Source organism: Penicillium angulare (genome assembly GCF_028827245.1).
Source record: "Penicillium angulare strain IBT 27051 chromosome Unknown utg000002l_segment0_segment0, whole genome shotgun sequence".
Classification (NCBI taxonomy): Eukaryota; Fungi; Ascomycota; class Eurotiomycetes; order Eurotiales; family Aspergillaceae; genus Penicillium; species Penicillium angulare.
The window spans coordinates 1,781,820-1,806,287 of NW_026623161.1; the positions used below are offsets into that span (position 1 = coordinate 1,781,820).

Here is a 24,468-nt window from a genome sequence, read left to right on the forward strand (position 1 = left end):
TCTATGCAACCTTCTACATCGTCAACATAAATATTAGCTTCGGCCGCTTCATTCTGGATTATATCTTTTACTATTATTTATACTCGCATCATGGCAACTGCTTCTCCCGCCCCCTCTTACTTAGACCTCGCTGCTCAAAAGCGCGATCGCCAGCTTGAGCTCATCCCGCCGGAGTGGCGCTTATCTTCGGTTCCCTCGGCAGAGTCAGCCCCCAACGCTCTAGAGTATATACGAAAGTTCCTTACGGCAGAGGAGCTCATACTGACAGAAGAAACGGATATCACTGTTTTAATACGCAAACTGTCATCCGGGGAACTCTCCTCATTAACGTTGACAAAGGCTTTCGCGAAACGCGCCGCACTAGCCCACCAATTAACAACATGCTGTACCGAGATCATGTTCGAAGATGCCTTCGCTACAGCGAAAGGAATGGACGAATACCTTTCCAAAACAGGACAAGTCACTGGGCCTTTACATGGCCTCCCAGTATCCATTAAAGACTTATTCTCCGTCAAGGGTGTAGATACATCTATTGGTAAGACACCCCCTCTGATCAATTACATTACGACCCATCGCTCACTTTTACAGGATGGGTTGGCCTTACCAATAATCCGGCTCAAGCCGATAAATCTGTTGCCAGGACCCTGCGTCGTTTGGGCGCCGTGCTCTATGTGAAAACCAACCTGCCACAATCAATGATGATGTCGGATTCATATAACCATGTCTTCGGACAATGTGTTAACCCTCTCAATCGCAATTTGATTTCAGGCGGTAGTTCCGGTGGCGAGGGGTCGATTCTCGCTGCGAAAGCTAGTCCTATCGGTATTGGAACTGATCTTGGTGGATCAATTCGTATTCCTGCTGGTTTGTGTGGGTTATATGGACTTTCGCCTAGCCCCGGACGACACCCGTACGAGCGGGGAAAGTAAGTCTCCATTTATCATATGTGTTTTCTTTTTCAAAGCTGACCTATTGGCTTTTAGTCCGGGACAGGATATCATTCGTTCGGTGGCGGGGCCTATGAGCTGTAGCCTTGCCAGTATTGAGCGGTATATGGAAGTTCTTCCTTCAGCGGCATCTTGGGAACTAGACCCGCAAGTTGCTCCTGTGGCTTGGAGGGGTAGTCTGGCTTCTTTCCGGGGTAAGAGGTTGAGAATTGGATATTTGATTGATGACGGTGTTGTGAGATGTCAGCCTCCAGCTGAGCGTGCTGTGAGAGATGTTATTGATGCATTGAAAGCTGCTGGCCATGAAGGTGAGTAATAAGTTAATTCAAATCCAGACTAAGCTAACTCCTGCTACAGTATTTGAATGGGATACATCCTCGCATAAATACGCTTATGAGCTGTGGGAGAAGGCTATCTTGTCTGACGGTGGCGAGGGATGCCAGAAGAAGATTGGAATGACTGGCGAACCTTTAATCGAGGGTATGCTGGTGGGAAAGCCGGAGCATATCCTTACAACCTCGGAAACACACCAGGTATGTTAACTGAATCTTATATTATGAAGAGAAACTAACGAGTCTTGGATAGTTGAATGCCGATAAGTACACGTATGAGAGCTCGTACCTCGATCGCTGGACATCCTCTGGAATCGACGCTCTTATCATGCCTAATACCCCATGGGTCGGATATAAGCCGTGGACCTGGGTGAAGTCTAACAACTATGTTGGATACACTAGTATCTGGAACTTGGTTGGATATGCATCCTTGACTATTCCCGCCATCACTGCCTCAAAAGACAAAGATATGCCGTCTCAGGACTGGATCAGTCATGTGCCTCGTGGCCCCGGTGATAAGTTCAATAAGGAACAATGTGAGTTTGATGATATTTCAGGGACGACAACATGTCTTCAGATGTCATGCTAACATTTTCCAGATGACGTTAATTTAGTTGATGGTATGCCAGTAGGCTTACAAGTTGTTGGTGGAAGATTCGGAGAAGAGAAATGCGTTTCTGTCGCGAAAGCAATTGAGCAAGCCATGAGATGGAAAGACGGAGTTCGATCCCATCTCTGAATATTTGATGCCCATATTAGCCTCAAGATCTCTAACAGAAACTTGAATTTAAATTACAGATTTAGATAAGATATCTAGTCATGAATCGTGTCGTGTATTTGCCCCTCGAATGATATCCAGAGTGAGCAGCTAAAGTATATACAAATAGAAATAAAAATAAAATAGTAATACAGAACCCATGCTAAATAGGTGCATTCATCCTCTCCTTGTAATCAGGAAACTCAAAATCATCAAGATCCCACTCAATACTCGGATTCGTCCCTTTAGCACTAGACCCAGATCCCTCCCCCATTTCACCAAGCTCAACATCCTCCTCTTTAGAATAATCATGAGCCCAAAGCTTCGGACTAGGAACAGTAGGAACAGCAGAGTCGGACTCCATCCTCAACTCCCTAACAACTCTAATACCCGCCTCATGTCCATCTTCCTTCTCCTCATTCTCATGGTCATTCATGTCCATCTTCGCAATGCTAGCCGTATAGCTTCCAGGCCCGGAATAAAACACGCCATTGAAAAATACACCTCCGTCTGGCCCGTGTGGCGGATGATCGTATACAGATGGTTTCCTCGATCCGGTGAGAACCGTCGTGTTAGACTGGAATTTTGGAGCTGGTGAAGAATGGAGTGGCACGGGTCGGAAACATAGTGTGAAGACCCGAGATATTAGGGGATAAAGAGGTAGTAGGCAGGCGCATATGATCGAGATGTTAGTTTCGAGAGAAGACCAGACTGCTGCTTCGGAATTTGTCTTTGTGAGATCGTGTCCGTCAATCATGTGACTTAGTTGATATACACGAGCAGAGCTGGTGGCAATGACACTTAATTCTTTTGTTAGAATAGATCATAATATTAATATGATGTTTCAGGAAGGAAGGCTTACAATATTCCAACGCAGAAGACGAGGATGATCCCCACTTTTTGCTTGCGGGGAAGCTGCAGCTTCAAAACGGGTGGTAAGGGAAGAACCATTATCACGATATCACTTAGGATCTGCATGGCTGCGTTCGAATACCAAACTGGTCCTTCGGGTAGACAGTTTTTCTTGTGGATTGATCGATCGAGTGTCCAGAAATCATGGATTGGGATACAGAAGACAAAGCCGCTGATTACCATCCATAGTCCTGCGATGATAAGACATCCCATTGTGATGTATGTTGCTAACAGAAAGCGTCTCCCGGGGAAAATGCGGATGTAGAGGAATAGAGCGGAGAGTTTGGAAAGAATGAGAGAGAGGTTGTAGAATGGGACGGAAAGCCATAGGTACTGGTTTGAATGAGTATTTGGTACCTAGACCGTAATATGCATGGTGAGATATACGTACATGTAGCTGGTTGATGATAACATCATCTGGTAGGTCTTTTCTAGGGATACCGAGACCATAATTTCGTTCTGATGAGGATGATATTAGGATTTATCTTGTTTGAAGTTGAATGGGTGATCATACCGACTAGAAGGAATGCGTAGAAGAGAAGTGAGGATAACTGGGACCGTCTATTAGTGATTGGATTCTTCGACATAACATGGAAACAAGATTCATAGGTAAAGAACATACCAAAGCGCAACAGATCAATAAATCATCCTTTCCAGGACTATGCACCAGCTTAAATCGAGTCCATATTCGAAGCGCCACGAACAACGTCGCCAAGATCGTAAAGATAGTACTGATGACAACAGCACGCATATTCAACTGGTTGAACACGAGATCCCGGTGCCATCAACTGAAAAAGCTAGTAGATGATCTTCAAGATTGAAAAATAAAAAATGTGAGACGGCTGTCAGGCCATGTGCTTCAATGTGAATGTCTCTACCAATTGCATCCGTAGTATGCCCAGGTAGTATCGTCAGTCCAAATCGGTATAACCAAAGGGTGTAGGCTTAAAACTTCAATTTCAACGAATGAATTTGAAAAGAATGCTGAATTAATTTGATTTGATTTGTTTCTTTCAATCAAACTGAAGGTGTAGACAAGTGGGAGTTGAGTCCAAGTTATAAAATGCCAAGGTTAAGTTGTTAAGGCAAGACCAAACCGTCAACCCCATACATTATGTACCCACCACTCTTCAGAGCACCTTATCTTCCAAAATCCAGTTTTGCCCTCACCAATCACTCTACAATAATTCTCGCCTCAGGCCTAGACATACCCATGGGTAGAAGGACAGAATCTTCAACAATTGGTGCGTCTATCTCCCAAATCGCCGGAATAGGCTAAAGCCTAGCCCCGATTGCGTCGACGACATCATCTACTCGTTACATGTAGTCTAGACGCCGCGAAACCACAAAAGATGATTGGAGGAAGTGTCTGAGGTGGGGAATACTTTCAAAGTCATCTCTCCCCGGAAAGCCCAGGCTCTTATTCTTTCTTTTCATGTTTGACTTTCGTTTTAAGGTGCGGTCTTTGCCATTGTCGGGTCGGTAAACCCCCTTGCTTCTCGGGGATCGACGTCGGCGCCGAGGAGGTGGGTAACGGGATTACTGCTTGATCCGGTGATGGGGCTCTGAACTCGCCAATGATGCGATATTAGTTGAGATTGGGTCTTTCAATCGCTTGTGTGTGTGGAGATATAAAATTGGTGATCGTCTGGGTGGCGGGTTGAAGCTGGGCATTAGGTTTCGGGGAGGCCGATGAACTCATATCCTGATATTGGGTTTGGCGGGTTCACCCGATCTTGCGTATCTAGCATGCTCTTAATCGTTCTAGAGATGCTAAAATATGAGAGGGAAATGTCGGGAAAGAGGTTACGCGGTTCAAGTTGGGTCTGTTGGATGACGATGATGCCCAAGCGTTGCTCATTCGTTGTACTTTGAACGAATACATGACGAATATGTGCGCTCGAGGTAGTGATCTTGGTATCGGGTCCCCACTTGTATACTGTATCAATGGGAGTTACGAATTCAATTAAATATAAAACGATGTTGTAAAAGATTTTTCATGTAAAGCGATCAATTTTTATTTGTCTGACAACTGTACATGTCAACAGGTTAAACCTGGAACCCCTGGAATCTAAATCGGGGAAAAGATATCATATCAAAATGGTGCGCGTTTAAAAAGAGACATCACAAAATGGGGGAATAAATCTAAAGGTTGGCCTTGAGGTTGGCCTTCAGGCGACGCTCAACGGCGGCCATGTACTCCTTGGTGGTAACCCAGGCCTCGCGGTTCTTGCGGCCAGCAGCCAGAGCAAGATCCTTGGTCATGATACCCTCATCGTTGACGACCTGAACACAGGCACGCTCAAGCTCCTCAGCGAAGGCAACAACGTCGGGGGTGTTGTCGAGCTGACCACGCTGGACGAGACCACGGGTCCAGGCGAAGATGGAAGCAATGGGGTTGGTGGAGGTCTCGTTACCCTTCTGGTGCTCGCGGTAGTGACGGGTGACAGTGCCGTGGGCGGCCTCGGACTCGAAAGCAGAGCCATCGGGGGTGACGAGGGTGGAGGTCATAAGACCGAGAGAGCCGAAGCCCTGGGCGACGATGTCGGACTGGACATCACCGTCGTAGTTCTTAAGAGCCATAACGAAGCCACCCTCAGACTTGATCATCTGGGCGACCATGTCGTCGATGAGACGGTGCTCGTACCAGATGTTCTTGGCATCGAACTCCTTCTTGTACTCCTTGTCGAAGATCTCCTGGAAGATATCCTTGAAGCGGCCGTCGTAGCGCTTCAGGATGGTGTTCTTGGTGCTCATGTACAGAGGCAGCTCCTTGAGGAGGGCCATCTTGAAGGAAGCGTGGGCGAAGCCACGGATGGACTCATCAGTGTTGTACTGGACCTGGGTGATACCACCACCCTGGAAGTCGTAGACCTGGACCTTCTCGGGCTCACCGCCAACGGGGGTGTAGACCAGCTCGAGCTTACCGGGACCGGGGATAACACGGTCGGTAGCACGGTACTGGTCACCGAAAGCGTGACGACCAATGACAATTGGCTTGTTCCAGCCAGGGACCAGACGAGGAATGGCGGGGATGATAATGGGCTCACGGAAGACGGTACCGCCAAGGATGTTACGGATAGTTCCGTTGGGTGAGAGCCACACTGGATTGAGGGACAAAAAATTAGTTCTCTAGTACAAGTTACACAACAGGACGCACGGTAAAAAATTAAGGACTTACTCTTCTTCAGCTTGAACTCCTCAACACGGGCCTCATCGGGGGTGATGGTGGCACACTTGACACCAACACCGTACTTCTTGATGGCCTCAGCGGCATCAACGGTAACCTGGTCATCGGTCTGATCACGGTACTCAAGACCCTATTGAAGTAATTTGCGTCAGTGGAGATCTTATTCAAGGCCATTGGTTCAGTTTCGAACTTACAAGATCGTAGTACTTCAGGTCAACATCGAGGAAACTAAGAGATGTCGAGTTTAGTAAACGAACAAAGCCAAGTATGGGTCAATTGAGGGGTCCTGGCTACGCAGCACTTACGGCAGAATCAACTATAGAGAGTATTGTTAGCTTCAAATCTAGACTCTTCGAAGTGATATGATGCATCAAGTATATGCAGCTAGCTGCAGCCGGGATCCCGGTCATGCAGGTCAACGCCGCATGAGGGGTATATGTGATTGGGTTGGACGATTAAGATTCCAAAACGTACCTTTTCCCTGATTTCTTGCCAAATAATACGGGTCATCTATTCAAGATCAACACGTTAGCATATGCCAATTCCCTCCATAGGACAGCCATTGAACCATCTCCATTGGTGCTCGGCGCAGCCTCGGGTCCCCTGTGACACATTCTCATGTGTTGATAGAAGTTGCCCCGTATTTCCCCGCGTTCGAGAACACACAAGACGAAAACCGAATTGCGCCGAACGAAAAAGGCAAAGCAGGCTTGTGATACGTGCCCCGCACCAAGGAGAGTTCGGGCTATAATATATATAAAGGAAGGACAAAAGAATTGTCAACTTTGGAAGTTTTTCCACATACCTCATCACCATCCAGCTCCACCACCGGGTTCTGAACCTTGATCTTGCTTTCGATAGCCATGGTGCGGGTTTGAGTGAAGTACAACGAAGGAGTCGATCCGGACCAGCGGGTAGACGCAGAGATTCTGTTTGTGCGAGGAAGTGAGGCAGAAGAAAGAGATCTCTGGGAAGAAGAGAAGGAAGTAAAAGAGGAAGAGAGAAGACGAGTAGAAGAGAGAGGGGCAACGGGCGGAGGGGTTGCCAGGGACCGGCGCGCGAAAGCGGAACCAGACCGAAGAGCGTTCATGGTGGGAAATCGCTCGCAATTCCTTGGGTGTAGGCTATACTCGGGGAAAGGAAAAGATGTCAGCAAGAGATTCGCAAGCTCTGTTTGGTTGAGAGCACCAGGGTCGGGCAGTAGTATTGCGGCGCCGAACAGAACAGCCGAAGGGACGATATTCGGCAGAAGGGAAATGCGCGGTGGAGACGGGGTTGACCTATGCCCGCGATCGCAACGTCACCGAGTGGTAGGGAATTCCTGGGGGAGGCCGGGGGAATACGGGACAACCGGGTAGCGGGATGGGCAAAGGGTAAGTGGAATGGGGGGATTTACCGAACGAAAAAGAGGACCTCAAGGTTGAAGGGAAGAAAGGAAAAAGCCTTGTCCGGATGGGCTGCTAGGAACAAGAGATTCGCGGATGAGCAAATCAGCTAAATGAGCCAAATGCGATCTTTCCTGTTTTAACCGTTTGCCGCTAATAAGAAGCGCCGAAGCCGGAGGGAAAGGTCACGAGAAAGTCACGAGGAGGTCACGAGACTGTGGGGAACCTGAAGAAGCCGATATGGCTGTAAGTTCTAAAGATTAATAGAACAGTTTTAAAGAAAGGGAAGAGAGTTTTAGAGTAGGAAATTAATCTAGATATATCCGAAATCTTTTTCCTTCAAATCCCCCTTGGTCTTCTGACCCCTTTTATGTCACATTCACAGGTTCATAGCTTCTATACCCACAGACCCGCTAACAATACACGGTTGGGGGAGGAAGTCAAAAAAACACAAAAAAAAAGCAGCGGTTCCCGGAGTCTCGGAGGGCAACTCCGTGCTCACCGAGGCATGTCCTTGTCCAGAATATTTAGCTTGACCCCCACTTTGAATCGCCGGGAAACGTTCACCCGAATAACACGATCTACATGGTATACGCATGACGCAGCTAATTGTACGAAATGGCTGGCTTAAACGAGCAGGAATCATTAATCTTATTTTACAATTACCAAACTTCAAGGCCTCAAGAATCTGAATTAAACATAGATTCATCAATATTCCATTGAAAACTACCTTGGTAGATCCTCTCAGTCGAGTCTGGCAGTGTTGAATAATTCTCCGCTCTAAATACTATACCCGCTTGCCCGTCGGACGCCAAATTATCCTCATGTTGCTATGTGTTGAAAAATACCCCAAACCCCATGCTCGATCATGGTTATATACATCATGTATCCATTCTATCCATCCAAATAAAATAACGATGAAAGAAAATAGATTTGAAAAAAAAAGTTGAAGAAATCAAGATCTAAAACAGACCGTCGATTTCGCCGGTCTCGGTGTCAATGTCTACATTAATGTAGCCTGGGGCAGTAGGCAAGCCAGGGATCGTCTGGATGTCGGCAGCCAAAGCGTAGCTATGAGTCAAATTAGTATCCGCAGCAATAAAGTAAGGAACAAAGCATTGATGAAAAAAAAATTAAAGAGGTGGATCCTCATGGGAAAGGGAAGGTCAGATAAGATAGGAAAACTTACAGGTATCCACCACCCACAGCCAATCTGACATCCCGAATAGGCACAGTGAATCCAGTGGGTGCGCCCTTCAGAGCTGGGTCATGACTGAGCGAGTATTGTGTCTTGGCGATACAGATGGGCAGGTTGTCAAAGCCTTGCTGTGTGTAGGTGTCGACCTTCTTTTGGGCGAGCTCGCTGAACTCGACCTTGTCCGCACCGTACATGGCCTGGCCAATGCGCTCGATACGCTCCTGGATGGTACCATTCAGATCATACAGCAGCTTGAAGTCCTTGGGCTTGGAGCTGGCGGCTAGAACAGACTTAGCGAGGTCAAGAGCACCTGCTCCACCCTCGGCCCAGTGGTTGGCGGGAACGGCGTCTTCAGCACCCGCTGCGATCGCCTCCTCCCTGATGACAGCGATCTCAGCCTCAGTGTCGGTCTCGAACTTGTTAATAGCAACAACAACCGGCACACCGTACTGGCGGGCATTAGAAATGTGCTTGCGCAGGTTGACACAACCCTTGCGGAGGATGTCCACATTCTCGGTGCGGTAAATCTCATGCAGAGCCCCGCCGGGGCTGATCTCGGGACCACCACCGTGCACCTTAAGAGCGCGGACAGTAGCCACAATAACCACGGTGTCGGGAGACAGTCCCGATGATCGGCACTTGATGTTGAAGAATCGCTCACCGCCCATGGTGAAGTCGAAGCCAGCCTCAGTGACCACAAAGCCAGTCTTCGCATCGTGATCCTCATCGGGCTCGGTTCCGGCCAGCTTCAAGGCAAGCTTGTCAGCAATGACTGAGCTAGCACCGATACTAATGTTGGCGAAGGGACCGGCGTGGACCAGAACAGGAGTTCCCTCCAAACTCTGCATAAGGTTAGGCTTAATAGCATCCTTCATCAGAGCTGCCAGGGCACCACCAGCACCAATGTCGTCACAAGTGACTGGGTCACCGTTTCTGGAGGTAGCAACGACCATACGGCCCAGGCGTTCACGCATGTCATCCAGGTTGTTGGCCAGTGCAAGAATAGCCATACACTCACTAGCAACGGAGATGTCGAAGCCAGTCTCGCGAGAAAGACCCTTTTCAGTAGGTGCAGTGCCAACAGTAACACCACGCAGGTGACGGTCGTTGACGTCCAGCACACGACGCCAGGTGATGGTAGTAGGATCAATATCCAGACGGGCAAATCGGTGGATCTCATCTTCAGTGAGCTCATCGGGGTTGGTCTTATTGATACCAAGCTTTTTCAGACGACGGAACATGATAGGCTGGAACTCGCGCTTGCCCTTCTTTGCTGGTACCAGACGCTTGTAGAGAGGACCGTCCTTCTGTGTGGTTTCGTGGAACATGCGGGTTTCAATAGCAGCAGCAAGAAGGTTGTTTGCCGCGGTGATAGCGTGAATGTCACCTGTCAAGTGCAAGTTGAACTCATCCATGGGAATAACCTGACTGTAACCACCGCCGGCAGCACCACCCTTGATTCCAAAGGTTGGACCTTGACTTGGCTGACGGACATTGGCAAATGTAATGCGGTTAAGGTGAGCACCAAGAGCTTGAGTAAGACCCAGAGTAGTGGTAGATTTACCCTCGCCCAGAGGAGTAGGAGTAATACCACAAACCAGAACGTATCTTCCGTTGCGACGGTGAGACAGGCGTTCAATAACATCAAGGCTAACCTTAGCTTTAGTGTGGCCGTATGGCTCCAGCTCGTGGTGGGCAATTCCAACCTCGGAAGCGACCTGGGAGATAGGCTTGGGGTACTGGGCACGAGAGATGGCAATATCCGAGGGGACGGGGTTCTGCAAGCGGATGGGCAGAGGAGTGATACGTCTGTCCCTCTGCTTCTCAAAGTATGACTTGGTAGCGTGGACCACATTCTTCAGAAGCATAGCGACGGTCATAGGACCGACACCACCAGGGACTGGGGTAATCTGCGATGCCACCTGGAAGGCAGCATCAAAGTCGACATCACCCACCAGACGCTCGCCAGATTTCTTAGTAGCGTCAGGCTTGTAGTTGATACCAACGTCAATCACAACAGCGCCGGGCTTCAGCCACTCTCCCTTAACATACTCGGTCTTTCCAATTGCGGCAACAACGATGTCGGCGGTCTTGACAATTTCGGGGACATTGGGACTTTGAGAGTGGCAGACAGTGACAGTTGCATGGGCATTCCGAAGCAGAAAGCTAACAGGGCTGCCAACGATGTCGCTGCGGCCCAGGACAACTGCCTGCTTACCTGCTGGATCCACTCCACTGGCCTTCAGCAGCTCCATCACAGCGAGCGGGGTACAGGGGGTGAACGATGGACGGCCACCACGCTTGGCTAACTCTCCAATGTTGACAGCGCCAAATCCATCCACATCCTTCTCATCAGCGACGGCTGAGGTGATAGCATGCTCGGACATATGGCCGGGGAGGGGCAGCTGGACTAGAATACCATGGACGGCGGGGTCATTGTTGGCTCTGGTGATTTCTTGGAGAAGCTCCAGCTCAGTGCTAGTCTCGGGGACATTGATCAGAGTACAGATAATATTGGCCTAATGATTGGTCAGTCTCAATGGTAGCTCAATTGGTTATCTATTGGATCACAAGTACCTCCTGGGCGGCCTTCAGCTTCATGCGCACATAGGTACCTGGTTGTGATTAGCTATATACAGTATACTTATTGAAGTCGTAGGTATCTTCTCGGGGCGTAGTGACTCACTGGAATCCGATCGGTTGCCAACTGTATATCAAACGCATGTGTTAGCTTTTCTGACAATCCCAATTATTGCCCCTCTATCTCTTCCATTCGCCAATGATAGCTCAAGACAGTACTAACCTTGGAAAATGACCAAGTTCGGCTTGAATCTTGGGTTGGTAACTTGAATCTGCTCAATCTCAGTCTTCAAGCCCTGGCGAATGCTTTTGGCAATCGCTGTGCCGTCAATCTTAGAAGCCATGATGGTGGAACTGGAGAAGGAGCGATAAGAAGCGGCCACCGGGTTTTTAAAAGCAACGGACACGGGAGACGGAGCCGAAGCCGATAAGGAGCAAGACTTGACAGAACGGTGAGCCCCTCGTGCGGAGGAAACGGTATGGTATAAAGAAAAGCACGAAGAGGTGCGGAGACGAAAATTGGACACTCGCGCCTGAAGAGAAGGAGGACCGCGGGGTACGGCGGGGAACGCCATGAATATTATTGCTGCTTTAGGGGCAGGAACCCTCGGAGCCGATTGTCTCTTCGGAAGCCCAAAAACTTAACATATGCAGCGCAAAGAGAATATTTCGGAATAAGCAGTAGAGACTGGACTCTTTTCCTCCTCGGGTCTCTTATAGATCCCTTCACACGGTTTATTTTGCAATCCCCCCCTTTTTTCTTCTCATCCCGTTCGTGATACTTCGGGATCCGAAAGGGAGCGAGTCGTACGGGTATTGATGGCCTGAGGCATCAATTGAGTAACAATGCCAAGAAAATTGAATTTAGAGTGTATGAGTCATCACGGTCACATGATGAGGCGAGGCTCGTTCTGGTCTGATCGACCCAAATAGGCAAATCAGGGCTCAGGGCTGAGGGGCAGCGAGTCACGTGTAGATACCGGAGAAACAGATTGTGCGGAAAAGCGCGATTCGATACGGTTTGTCAGTCTTGGCGCTTGGAGGAGTGTGCGATGAAATTCACTAGTCAAAGAAAGTAACGGTTGACGAGATTGACCCCCCTCCTCCGACAATAAACACCGCCACTTTCTACTACCATCTGCGACGATTGTAGTCGACTCCATCATCTCCGGTCTTTTCGTGTCTCTCCGTTCAAAATGAGACCTATTCTGCTGTCGGGTCATGTGCGTGCGATTCTTCCCAGCAGCTCGGGTCCACAGTGAAAACTAACATACAACCCGCTACGTATAGGAACGTTCCCTCAACCAAATTCGTTTCAACAAGGATGGCGACCTCCTCTTCTCAGTTTCCAAGGATAAGAATGTGTGCGCGTGGTGGACCGCCAACGGCGAGCGTCTCGGAACGTATGCTGGCCACCAGGGTGCTATCTGGACTGTCGACGTCAGCCCCAACACTGTGATTCTTGCGACCGGTTCTGCCGACAACACCGTACGACTTTGGAACATTAAGACTGGCGAGTGTGTGAAGACTTGGGAGTTCCCAACAGCCGTGAAGCGCGTCGCCTTTTCCCCGGATGGAAGCCAGCTGTTGGCTGTGACAGAGAAGCGTATGGGTTTCTTGGGTGCGATCGCTGTTTTGGATATCGCCTACGGTGACGGCGAGGGCAACAACTTGAATGTCCAGGCCGAAGAGCCAACCTTGCGCATTACTTGCACTGAGAGTAAGGCGACTGTTGCCGGGTGGAGTTTCTTGGGCCGTTTCATTATTGCTGGACACGAAGATGGTAGCGTCAGCCAATACGACCCCAAGGTATGACTGCCATCTATATCTCATAAAGATATCACCAGCGAATATTAACATCTGTTACTAGAGCGGTGAGCAACTGGAGACCGCACAGGTCCACGAATTCGACCACCAGATCAACGACATCCAATTCTCTCCGGACCGCACCCACTTCATCACCGCCTCCAAGGATAAGTCCGCCAAGGTAAGCATCCTTACGCAGGTTCAATGCGAAACTCTCCAGCTAACAGTTGTTAGCTCCTCTCTGCCCGTAACCTCGCCATCCTCAAAACCTACATCGCCGATACTCCTCTTAACTCCGCCTCCATCACCAGCAAGAAGGACTACGTGATTCTGGGTGGTGGTCAGGCCGCTATGGATGTCACAACTACCTCTGCCCGTCAAGGTAAATTCGAGGCCCGTTTCTACCACAAGGTTTTTGAAGACGAGGTCGGCCGTGTCCGTGGTCACTTCGGTCCCCTCAACACCATCGACGTTCACCCCAACGGTACCGCATACGCCTCCGGTGGTGAGGACGGTTACGTCCGTATCCACCACTTCGATAAGGGCTACTTCGACTTCATGTACGAGGTCGAGCGGGAGCAGCTGCGCAAGTAAAGGATGAAACGCCACGAATGAACAAAAGTATAGGAGAAATAAGATGAAGAGAGAGTTGTGTGTATGTGTTTATGATGCGAATTAGACTCGAGACGTTTGCTGTTTTTATTTTTTGGCCTCTCGAGTCCGGCATACGAGATGAGATGATGACCTTTCGAGGCACGGCTTTCTCATTTCTTGATTACTACATGATCAACCGGAGTTGGTACCCCCCTTTTTTATTGTTTTGATTTAATAAAAGATGGCTTGCTTCACATTTTGAGCTCTCGAGTCATATGTTCGCTTTTATGCTTGTGAGATATTTAGGTACTTGCAAGTAGCGGATGATGTGCATATAACGAAATAGACAATACGAAGCATCGCAAATTTCAACCAGTTCAGATAAAGATGTCCAAGTCTGCCTAGTCTGCCTAGGTAATTTTACTTATTCGATACAGTACACGTTTCATGGGATTCTAGAAACTCCATGGAAGGCCAGCTATGACGCATGAGGAATAGTGATATGTCCATCATATTGGGCATCATATTTCAAGGGTAGGGAAACCTTAACGCCCATACAGTTGTTAATATACTACCGGGGTGAGTATCAATAGGCACGTCATATTTAAGCTTAAAGACAAGTACTATTTTTTATGGATGGTGTCTACTGTGGTAGTGCAAAATTTGAGCCTCATCGGATGTCGTCTTCAGTGGTTCATTGCACATACGTAAGGTCCGTGGACTACGCTGAAGAATTATCTTCAAAATCAGGGTGACTAGGTAACAATATGCGTATCTCATTCGTACATTCTTATCCAAATTCTCCCTAAGCACATTCCATGCAAGGCCAGCGCTAATCCGACCAGCAGAAAAAAATATATTCACTCTCTAGAGGAAGTAACGTATCAGGAGGAAAGGACAACAAGTTCATCACATGGCGCAACTGAAAGGCCAGGTTGAACCTCAGAAATGGATTAAAAGACGGAGCTTTTTGTCGTCCAAAGTTCATTCCGAAAACGCAGCAGTGGCGCGTTCACTTCCGATCAGAGCTTATTTTTTGGCGGGGTTGTTGTTCCTCTTGAATTGTTTCTTCTCCATTACTCCACCGATGTCATTGCCTGAGAGTTTGACTTGTAGTGTTGATTGCAGCTTGTTCAAAAGAGGACTGAATTCCGTCTTCATGAGATTCCCTGACTCGAGCAGCCCGATAATTTCCGACTTAATATTGGTCTTTGTGGCGAGCTCTCTCTGTGTCTTGAAGCCCATTTCGACGCGGCGTCTCCTAACAATATCTGCAACTTTAGGGCCGACAGTATCGATTTTGCCGGTATCGTCGGTTCGATCAACCTTGGTGAGGTGCTGGCCCTCAACTCCCTTGCCGATCTGTGGGTTGTGAGTTAGTCATTGTTCGTGAATTATATCTTAAGTTGCGGAGTAACGTACAGCGTTGCCAGTTGCGTACTTCTTCTCGGTGGAAAGGACGGCGCCAGATCGCTGGGCGGCGTTCAGGGCGGACTTGCCCTTAATTGTGGACTCGCGAGGGGCAGCACCAGCGCCGCTGTACTTGCTGCCAATCTTGGTGGTGGTTTCCCAGTCAGACATTTTGGTGGTATAAGGGGTTGTTTTGAGGTTTTGAGGGTTGGTGCGTTATTGGGTGGGGATAGAAGAAAGGGTGAATGTGAGAAAGGCTCGCGTGAGTGATGAGGTAGAAGAGTGGGATTTATACTGCACAGAAGCTTCTGGAGAGTGGGAGCGAGGGGAGTCATGCGCTAAACCCTTTACGGTTCAACGGGGCTCCTAATATTGTGGACATCGTGGTACACTTCAACTTCGCCATGGTGGTATTTCAGATCTATATTTCTCAGCAATGGAGTATTTCAACATTCTTACATGATCAATGAGTTGATCTATGGATTCACTTGGTGTTATGATGCTCATAATGAAGCGAGCTGAAGATGTCCGTATTGAAAACTTGTGATGCTCTCGCCACACCGCGAATCTCTCCACGTACATAATCAATTCTTTATATGGCTATAAATTGAGATCCTTATGTATAGGTGACCAAATTTAATATCATCTGTAGACCTCCGTGTCTTTCTTCCTTTTTGATTAACTGTTCAGATCTACTGTATGAACCGCGTGTCGAAAGGCTATGATGTCTTCGACCCACTTGATGTCATAGGTAGTCGAAGGACTATTGATATCATCGTAAAATTCAACACGGTGTTAGGAGACCCATGTAACAAAGACCCCCAAATATTGACTCAGGTGCAGGTAATACTTGGTCATTTCTATGTGACCAGAGGAGTCAGCCATCCCTACTCGACCTACTTGGGACCCCGACTTGTACCCCACCACGAGGCTGAGTGTATCGAAATATGCATGATCTTCACGAATGCCCGGGGCTGTCATAAAGTGGTGCAATCGCCCACCACTAATTTCTAGCATATATTGGCCTTGGGCTCGATTTCTCTCGCCGTGACGGTCGCCGACCTAAGTGCCAAGGTCTGTGATATATGGAATAATAACAGACATACAATCCATAATCCCATGGATTAGCAACTCAAAGGCAACCTGCTGCCTAGAATTTGAAGTTTCCCTTTTTTGTAACATTATCTAGGCTGCAGGCGATGGATCTAGCAGATATGTAGCACATACATGTACTTTTGCTCGGTGCTTGGAAGGCAGAGCCTCTGTCCACCTCGGAGATGAGAATCAATCCGCCGCCAGGATTTCCGATACGCCCGACCGGCTCGGGTATTTCCTTGCTAGGCTATGTTGCTTAACTCCCCACACCCATAAACCCCATACCTCCGAGGCCGACTATATCCATAATTTCGTAGTAAAGAATGAACTATAAAACGGCTTTCAGATAACATTCTAATCTATAGAATTCTCAGGAACAACTCTCGATTGATCACTCAGCTCTCAAAGCAAAGACAATTCAATCTTTCGCTAACATCTCATATCCAACGAAACACGATGTCGAATAAGCAGCACGGACCCGCCCCTACCAAATGGGCTCTTGTAAGTCGGATTACAACCTTGAAACCTCATAAGGGTGGTTATGAAACCCATGGTCTAACATGAACAGGACGGACGCGAGCAAGACCTGCTCCATTACGTCTACGGGCGTCCTGATATCAAGGACATTAAGGGCCAACCCAGCAAAGTTCTCTCGGCTATAGATGATTACCACAGCAAATTCAACAAGCTCATGAATATTGGCTCTGCAAAGGGTCAGCACATCGTCGATGTGATCAATGAGCGCAAGCCATCAACTATGATCGAGCTTGGCGTATATGTCGGCTACAGTGCCATCTTGTTTGGAAACGCTGTCCGATCGCAAGGTGGAAAACAATACTTCGGTATTGAGAAGAACCCCGAGATGGCAGCTGTCGCCAACCAGCTTGTCGAACTAGCAGGACTGCAAGATATAGTGCGCATTCTAGTTGGATCTAGTGACCAGGTTCTCGAGGAACTCGTTCAGGACAAAGTAGTCAGCCAGATCGAGCTGATCTTCCTCGATCACTGGCAGGACCGCTACTTGCCTGATCTATGGCTTCTTGAAGAATGGAATGTGCTGAAGCCTAATTTTTCCGTGGTTATTGCGGATAATATCATCATGCCTGGTGCGCCTGAGTACCGGAGGTGGGTCGAGGCGACTACGGCGCAGAAGAGACAGATTGTGAGTAGCGATGGAAGTGGAGCTCTTAGTCCCAACCCAGACCTGGTATATGAGACCGTTCTCAGTAAATTTGACACTGATTTTGGTCCGGTGAGTCATAGTGGCCTTATAGTATTTTCAAGGAAAAATAGCTAATAACTGTATAGGATGCTGTTACAGTCACTCGTGTTGTCGGAGAGGATAAAGCATGATCATGATTGCCTTGTGCCATAGCGGCTTAAGCCTAGCCTTGCAAGCCCTGTTTTTCAAGTAAATCACTGAATAGTAAGACTTTGTTATTGTTTTGCCTTTTCAAATGTGCCGAGGTTAAGCATCATTCAAGTTTTGTCCAGTAGTATCAGATGTAGTAGAAGGCTCTTCAATACTATGTAGCTACCCAAAGCTGCGATTTGGAGAAGGCGGTACATATATTAGTAGTAATAGAGTTATAGGCATTCAGCATCCATATAAATATCCATTCAAGTTCAAGTTAGTAGTACTAAACTAGTAATGAAATTTAAATTATAGCGTACTAGTATATATATGGGTCGTACTACTAGTAGCACTAATTATAGTACCTCAACTTTAGGGTGGCCACCTGGGCACTGCACAAAGCATTCAACTCACAAAGCCTTTTTTAAACAATTATTCATTAACAGAAGCAGTTTTGTTTCCTACCAAGGATACCACTTCAAAAAGAAAGATTGCAGAAAGGCGAAAGGAAGGCATATAAACAATCGTAGAAGTTGGGTGTTACCCCTGGGGTGCTTGGAGTCTTGGCCAACCAGGCAGATGAGACACTCTCTCCACATAGCAACCTCACATAACAGTCCGTCTTCCATTACTTCAACTTTCCCATTCGCGACCCATCTCCCCCCCAATTCCCGACACTTAACCGTCCGAAGTCACATTATCTTCACACAAACAATAAAAATTACGAACCCGAATCTCGTTCATCCATCATGGCGAGCGACTTCTCTTCTGCCATGACCACCCGGTCGCTCCGCATGGTCCGAACCGTATGCCTCCCCCACAGCACCTCAAATGAAGTCTTAGATATGGCGAGGGTCGCTAATACCAATGAATAAGGAACTGGAATTTCTCGCCGATTCCTCTGTCATCACACGCCGTCAGCTGAACTCCATACTCTCACAACTGCCCGATGAATCTGAGGCTCGTCCAATCTCCAGGAACCAGCAGGCCACGCCAGTGTCACCAGCGCCCGTGCCCCTGCCAGAACCTGTCCAGGCACAGCCTCCCCCAGCTCCATACTCGCCTCCCGTGTCGCAGATGCACAATATCTCATTCAATGAGAAAGCCCCAGTGCACAACCAATATGCCTCTCCACCCCCTCAGATGCCACCGCCAGCCTACCCTCAAGTCCCTCCCATCCTATCTGTCGCCTCAGCCCTCTACGCATACACACCGACGGACGCTGGAGATCTTGCGTTGCAGCCGAATGACCGCATTCAAGTGACCGAGCACATGAACGACGATTGTACGTTGGTTTCACTTTAGTTGGTGTTATTTACATGCTAATGATTATGCTATAGGGTGGCGCGGTCGCAACGAACGCACCGGCCTAGAGGGTATTTTCCCTCGGAGCTATGTGAATCTTATTAATGAAAAGGGCTCTGTCGTGTCTCCTCCACCAACCAACTACGGAAATATGCCCCTCGAGGTCAGCCAGGGTGGACCGTCAGCACCAGATTCAAATGATCCGAACCAGAAGAACAAGCTCGAGCAGGGTGGTAAGAAGTTCGGCAAGAAGTTAGGAAATGCTGGTATGTGTTCTCTCTTGCTTGTGCCCTAGTTTCAATGACTAATTATGAGTAGCAATCTTCGGTGCTGGTGCAACGGTTGGTTCCAATATCGTGAACAGTATTTTCTAAGTTTGCCCTTGGAATGTATCGGAGCTACTCGCGTGATAATGGTTCTTTACTGTCGCAGAAGATATTTATGCCCACATATTTCTTTTCTTTAATCATGGAAACGGCGTCAATGTATTTGCTTTTTGCTTTTGAGGGGTCAATTACGGATTATTGATCTCGTCTATGGTGATTCGAGCATCTTTGCTGATATCAAATGTACACATTGCGACAGTCGAAACACCACCTTGCTTTTAGGTAGCTGTTTCAGCAAATGACAACTTTGATATACCTCAACTCGCTCATGACAAGCTGAGAATCAATAGTCGTAGACTTCCCTGAGTCTGGTCTGTGGAACCGGAATCCTGAAAGCAATAGCTGCTTGGCAATAATGCCAATGCCCTTCAAGATCATAATGCAGGGTAGGTGTCATGCCTTCTACGATAGGAACAGCCTGGATATTTCTTTTACCAAAAAAGCTTGAGCATAGGTCTGTTACATTATACCGGAAAAGAACTGAAGATTATGAATGGGATAGAATCATTTACCCTCATAGCTATGGATTGAAATCGATGAAGGAAACCAATCCAGATGAATGGCCTAGAGCTACCAATTTTCCATTCGCGGCTATTGTTGAGAAACGAAGCTCGGGGGGAGCCACAGTGCCCTTTGGTCGTTTACCGTAATCCATTGCGTTTGCTCAGTAGAGACTTCCCGACTCGTGCAGCTTGATTTAGAAACAGACTTTTCAGTTCCGGACTGAATATCGAGAACGCCATATGTGGTGATTAGACACGAACCGTCCCGAGAAAACTCGAGATCCATGCCTTCATCAGACTCAGAAACGAAGGCCTCTTCCAGTTCAATGATCTGTTGGAGTATCCCTGTTGCGGTGTTATAAAGACGTATTGCGACATCCCCACAATCACACGCCAGTAGTCGACCGTCAGGTGAAAATGCAAGCGAATCAATGCAATATACATTTGGCTCAATTACATGCCGCAGTAAGCCTGTACCTGTTGATAGGTCCCAAACACGCACTGTGTAATCCACGGAGCCAGAGGCTAATAGCTGACCATCGGCTGAAAATGCTACTGAGATAACGTCATCTGAATGGCCTTCAAGTGTCTGCTGCAGCTTGTTTGTCGGTAAATCCCACAGGCTCACTTTGTGGCCATATGAGCCAGTCGCTATCAATTGAGTGCTAGGTGAGATGGCTATTGACCAAACTGATTCTACAAGGTAATGCGAGTGACGCTCGAGAGGCACAGTGTCTATCGATAAGTCCCAGAGCCGAATGGCGGCATCACTGCAGCAAGACGCTAGAAGTCGACCACTAGGTGAGAAGGCCAAATATGTAGAGGAATGTGTCTTGCTCTCGAGCATCTGTCGCAGAGTGCCCGTCGATACGTCCCAGATCCTTATTTTCAGATCAGAAGAAGCAGATGCTAATAACTGACCACAGGGTGAGAACGCCACATATCCCACATCAAGAATATGACCTTTGAGAACCCTCTGGAGCACAGTTGGATTTTTCGATACATCCCAGATATATATAGTGTCGCCCGAAGAAGACGCTAGTAGCTGGCTATCGGGTGAGAAGCTTATCGATGTAACTTCTGTTTCTCCATGATCAAGGATTTGCACATATTCTGTCATCCCCGTCGAGAGATCCCAAAGGCGTACTGTTTTATCGCGGGAGCCGGAGGCTAGGAATCGGCTATTCGGCGAAAAGGCTACTGAGGAAACTTCATTCGAGTGGCCTTCAAGGAGGAAGAGTTCCCCAGTTGATATGTTCCAAACCCTCACTGTATTATCCGCGCCAGACGCCAATAGCTCGTTATCGGGTGAGAAGGCCACAGCAGAAGAATAGCTTTCAACTGATTGATCTTCGACATGGTCCTCAAGTATCTTTTCTAGTGTGCCTGTGAGAACATCCCATAGCCGCACTTTGTGCTCTATAGAGCCAGACGCGAGCAGCCGGCCATCGGGTGAGAATGCCACTGACAGAAAGGTCTCCGAAGGGCATTCGAATGTTTGTCGGAGCTTTCCCGTCGATGCATCCCAAACACGGACTGCGTAGTCCCATCCAGATGCCAATAGTCGACCATCAGGCGAAAATTCCACCGACCCAACTCCAGTTGCTGGATTTTGCGGGGCTTCAAGTGTCTGTAATTCCGCACCCCACCCTTCACTTTCAGGTAGACGGTACTTCCAATCAGGAAGATCTGCATCGAACTGCTTCCGGACAATTGAGTTTCGAGGCGCAAATATAAGCCCTGAATAGTAAATCTGGAGAGGCGCTCTATCAGCTATCTGGCTGTTCTTGAAAATAAAGCGTTTCGCGTCTTGCAGAAAGTGAGATAGGGTAGAATATGCGGTGTCCTATGCTCGTTAGCCGAGAAGATGTAGAAGAAACTTTTTAGAACGCACTTTGAAAATCAATTGCAGAAGATTGACCATCTCTATCATATCTGGTGCAAGCCCTTGTAGACTCATTGCTTCCATCCAGTGTAGAAAGTGGTCCTGCAGGAAGGACAATATGAGATCCATTACAGAATCTGCGGTCATTATTTCACTCTGTTCAAGATGGTATACCCAGTGCTGGCAGGCGTAATTCAACTCCGGTGGAAAAATTTGATGTAGGAACTGGGAATCAATGTCTGTTCTTTCTGTGCCTGCTTCCAAGTCGCACATGTTTCTTTTCAAATGATTTCGCATAACTTGGAGGCAACGAAGAGCAATCTCTCTATGCTTTTCTGGCTCATTCACTCGGAACTCGCTCTTCGATTGAACCAAGAAGTCTCGGAAAGAGAGATGAAGAGTTCTGACAGGTAGATCCGGGTCTTTGGGTACATTGAGCACAGACTGAAAGGAATCTAAATGATTGATAATGACATCAGGCTCAATATTAAGGAAACGTGAAAGTGTATTCACTGAGAATGGAGTATCCAAAAGAATAATGGTTCCAATGATCCCATAGAATTCCTGTAACAGTTCTTGTTTATCTTCATCGTCTTGGTCATCGACCAATTGCCTCAGAATTGGGAGATAAGTTTTGTCCATTTTAGTGACATAGTGAGTTTGGTCTTGGAGGAGCTCTTTTAGCCGCCTCATAGGTTCACGCTTTGAGTTTTCAATGTAGCGGCACATAGTAGCGGCAGAGATAAACAATGGAATCGATATTGAAACCATGCTCTGTATGACTTCGTAGTCAGGCCATTCCATGGCAACATTCCTGTCGGCTCTAATTTTCGCGAATTGGTCAATCAGGAATAAACGTATGTCGTGTTCTGTCACCTCTTCGGATATCTCATGGAGTGCTATATCTTGGTAGATATGGTCTCCAAGATCTGAGAATCCAAGGCGAGTAGGTAGCTCCGGTCTGCTTGTCATGAACACTTTGACACAGACCTTATGTGCGTCTTGTAGGAGCGAAAACAGACGAACTATGGTGCGGATATCGTTATTATGGTCACACTCGTCTAAAGCATCGACTACAACCACAACCAATTGGGATGATTGGCAAGTCTTGTCAAACTCGAGTAATGGCTGAAGAATCAGTTTGTCAAATTGATCGCCAAGCGACTTTGAACCAATCTCCGGGTCTTTGCGAATTGCCTTCTGCACGCCTGGGCCTAACCCAGGAATTTGAAGAACAAGTTGCTTGATGAGCGTTGGAAAGAGTTTCTTGGCGTTTCCCCTGTCCTTTTCTCCTCTTTTGAAGAAGAAACTTGCACCCAAGCGGTTATTGTCTTTGAGTGCCTTTGCTATTGTCCGGGATACGGTGGACTTTCCTGTCCCAGCCATGCCACTCAACAAGAAGATGATTTTTTGCTTCCGGCACGGTAGCATTGTCCATTCCATGATATCCTTGAGAAGCTCAGTCCTTGTGCCTTGAAGGCATTCTTCTTCCTCTCGATCGGAGAAGGAGCCATACTCAGCCTCGGCTGCAACCTCTAGCTTGCTAAGATCCGTATTTTGAGCATTATCAAGGATCAAGGATCTGTTCACCGATGAGCCAAAGATAAAAAACAAGGCAAGTTAAAGGGGATGACCTACGTCTGATCAACCTGCAATGATAGCACAAATGATGTTTTATATCCCTCAAGTCGCTGAATGAGTCCCTCTACCTCTAGACGCTTTAAGGGCCACTTCAAGGATCGCAGCCCAAATTTCCTCATCAGGCTCTTTCCTTTCCCTGCACCTAGCTTTTTCTCCAAATCCTGAAGATCACAGAGACACTTTTTAATGCTGTCAGCCAGGCGCGAAGAGGTTTGAAGAGCATTCTTGCCATCTTGAAGAAATTTCTGAAGATCTTGAACTATACTTTGAAGATCGGTGACTGCATAGTGTAAAGCAAGAATATCGTCTCGAGCATTGTGGACTTCTATGATGTAGCCTCCAACCACCTTTGCCACAGCCCCAGCAATTTGAACGATTGCGACCGCATTGGCTATACTACCAATTACTTCCATTCGGAGCAACAAGAGAACGTCAATACATCAATATTGTCTCTCCTGAAATGGAAGGAGGGTCACCAAATCCAAAGCAATGACTCAACCTTGTCGACCAGATCACCTTCGATAAGAAGCAAAGGAGGGGAAATGGGGTATGATCTGGTATGCACAATTCGTACTAATTTCTAAGCTAGCCTCCTGGTGGTGGGGGCCAGAACGAGGAGGGGAGTATGAAAATCCGAAGGTGATCTGCACTGTGTAGGACTCGCCTCCTCCACACCCCCCCCCTCAAGCAAAAGAGGGATTTAAATCTAAGCGGCTATTCCGGAGTATCGCATCAAACTACTTTGGTGAAGACCAATCCTGCTACCGAATATCTGGTATTTCGAAAGCGGCGACAAGGCAAAGTGCAGGCCTGCATCGCCCAATCGATCAAGCCACACAATACGCTAGCAAACAGTCCTTTCCTGAAAATGACCTTGTGCACGGCAATCATAAGCAAACCACAGAAGCACTTTGGCATTCGACGCATATGATTTATGGAAAGAGCAAATCTAGACCCACCAAGTGTGCCGCTGGAGCATGCGGGCCGAAACTACTGGCGTAGTGACAAGATTAGTACTTCCCGCAGTGCGGCGCTTACACGCTGCACGAAGTACTCTAGTGGTTTCAAGATTGCACAAGAATAGGACCGTGCTGTGACTGTGACTAGCCGGCGAACAAACCATTTTGGACCAAATTTGGGAAGCGTTAGCACCGTCTCCACTTTGAGGCTGACAAGCGCTTAGTGAAG

At 47.8% G+C, this 24,468-nt stretch overlaps 9 protein-coding genes across 9 annotated transcripts; 4 read left to right on the forward strand and 5 right to left on the reverse strand.

Annotated features, from left to right (window-relative positions):
- Positions 1-90: 90 nt before the first annotated feature.
- N7478_002133 (uncharacterized protein) lies at positions 91-2,018 on the forward strand (the record flags this gene model as incomplete). The annotated part of the gene is made up of 6 exons (XM_056918347.1): positions 91-535; positions 589-925; positions 984-1,255; positions 1,305-1,480; positions 1,533-1,815; positions 1,879-2,018. The coding sequence occupies 6 exons, from the start codon at positions 91-93 to the stop codon at positions 2,016-2,018; spliced, it is 1,653 nt and encodes a 550-aa protein (XP_056783958.1).
- A 181-nt stretch (positions 2,019-2,199) lies between these two features.
- Positions 2,200-3,699, reverse strand: N7478_002134 (uncharacterized protein; the record flags this gene model as incomplete). The annotated part of the gene is made up of 5 exons (XM_056918348.1): positions 2,200-2,836; positions 2,899-3,281; positions 3,340-3,407; positions 3,463-3,499; positions 3,571-3,699. The coding sequence occupies 5 exons, from the start codon at positions 3,697-3,699 to the stop codon at positions 2,200-2,202; spliced, it is 1,254 nt and encodes a 417-aa protein (XP_056783959.1).
- A 1,394-nt stretch (positions 3,700-5,093) lies between these two features.
- On the reverse strand, positions 5,094-7,228 carry N7478_002135 (NADP-dependent isocitrate dehydrogenase; the record flags this gene model as incomplete). Its single annotated transcript, XM_056918349.1, has 6 exons — positions 5,094-6,052; positions 6,130-6,268; positions 6,333-6,366; positions 6,444-6,454; positions 6,613-6,648; positions 6,944-7,228. The coding sequence occupies 6 exons, from the start codon at positions 7,226-7,228 to the stop codon at positions 5,094-5,096; spliced, it is 1,464 nt and encodes a 487-aa protein (XP_056783960.1).
- A 1,257-nt stretch (positions 7,229-8,485) lies between these two features.
- N7478_002136 (C-1-tetrahydrofolate synthase) lies at positions 8,486-11,876 on the reverse strand (the record flags this gene model as incomplete). The annotated part of the gene is made up of 5 exons (XM_056918350.1): positions 8,486-8,594; positions 8,713-11,240; positions 11,299-11,336; positions 11,408-11,428; positions 11,525-11,876. 5 exons carry the CDS (start codon positions 11,874-11,876, stop codon positions 8,486-8,488), a joined length of 3,048 nt encoding a protein of 1,015 aa, XP_056783961.1.
- A 621-nt stretch (positions 11,877-12,497) lies between these two features.
- On the forward strand, positions 12,498-13,701 carry tif34 (translation initiation factor eIF3 subunit i; the record flags this gene model as incomplete). The annotated part of the gene is made up of 4 exons (XM_056918351.1): positions 12,498-12,524; positions 12,592-13,110; positions 13,172-13,288; positions 13,342-13,701. 4 exons carry the CDS (start codon positions 12,498-12,500, stop codon positions 13,699-13,701), a joined length of 1,023 nt encoding a protein of 340 aa, XP_056783962.1.
- Positions 13,702-14,730: 1,029 nt separating this feature from the next.
- mbf1 (multiprotein-bridging factor 1) lies at positions 14,731-15,282 on the reverse strand (the record flags this gene model as incomplete). The annotated part of the gene is made up of 2 exons (XM_056918352.1): positions 14,731-15,063; positions 15,124-15,282. 2 exons carry the CDS (start codon positions 15,280-15,282, stop codon positions 14,731-14,733), a joined length of 492 nt encoding a protein of 163 aa, XP_056783963.1.
- Positions 15,283-16,662: 1,380 nt separating this feature from the next.
- On the forward strand, positions 16,663-17,559 carry N7478_002139 (O-methyltransferase; the record flags this gene model as incomplete). The annotated part of the gene is made up of 3 exons (XM_056918353.1): positions 16,663-16,707; positions 16,775-17,458; positions 17,515-17,559. 3 exons carry the CDS (start codon positions 16,663-16,665, stop codon positions 17,557-17,559), a joined length of 774 nt encoding a protein of 257 aa, XP_056783964.1.
- A 750-nt stretch (positions 17,560-18,309) lies between these two features.
- N7478_002140 (SH3 domain-containing protein) lies at positions 18,310-19,239 on the forward strand (the record flags this gene model as incomplete). The annotated part of the gene is made up of 4 exons (XM_056918354.1): positions 18,310-18,366; positions 18,437-18,845; positions 18,901-19,131; positions 19,184-19,239. The coding sequence occupies 4 exons, from the start codon at positions 18,310-18,312 to the stop codon at positions 19,237-19,239; spliced, it is 753 nt and encodes a 250-aa protein (XP_056783965.1).
- A 532-nt stretch (positions 19,240-19,771) lies between these two features.
- N7478_002141 (WD40-repeat-containing domain protein) lies at positions 19,772-23,693 on the reverse strand (the record flags this gene model as incomplete). The annotated part of the gene is given in 4 exon segments (XM_056918355.1): positions 19,772-19,882; positions 19,897-21,600; positions 21,649-23,221; positions 23,278-23,693. 4 exon segments carry the CDS (start codon positions 23,691-23,693, stop codon positions 19,772-19,774), a joined length of 3,804 nt encoding a protein of 1,267 aa, XP_056783966.1.
- Between the last annotated feature and the right edge of the window lie 775 nt (positions 23,694-24,468).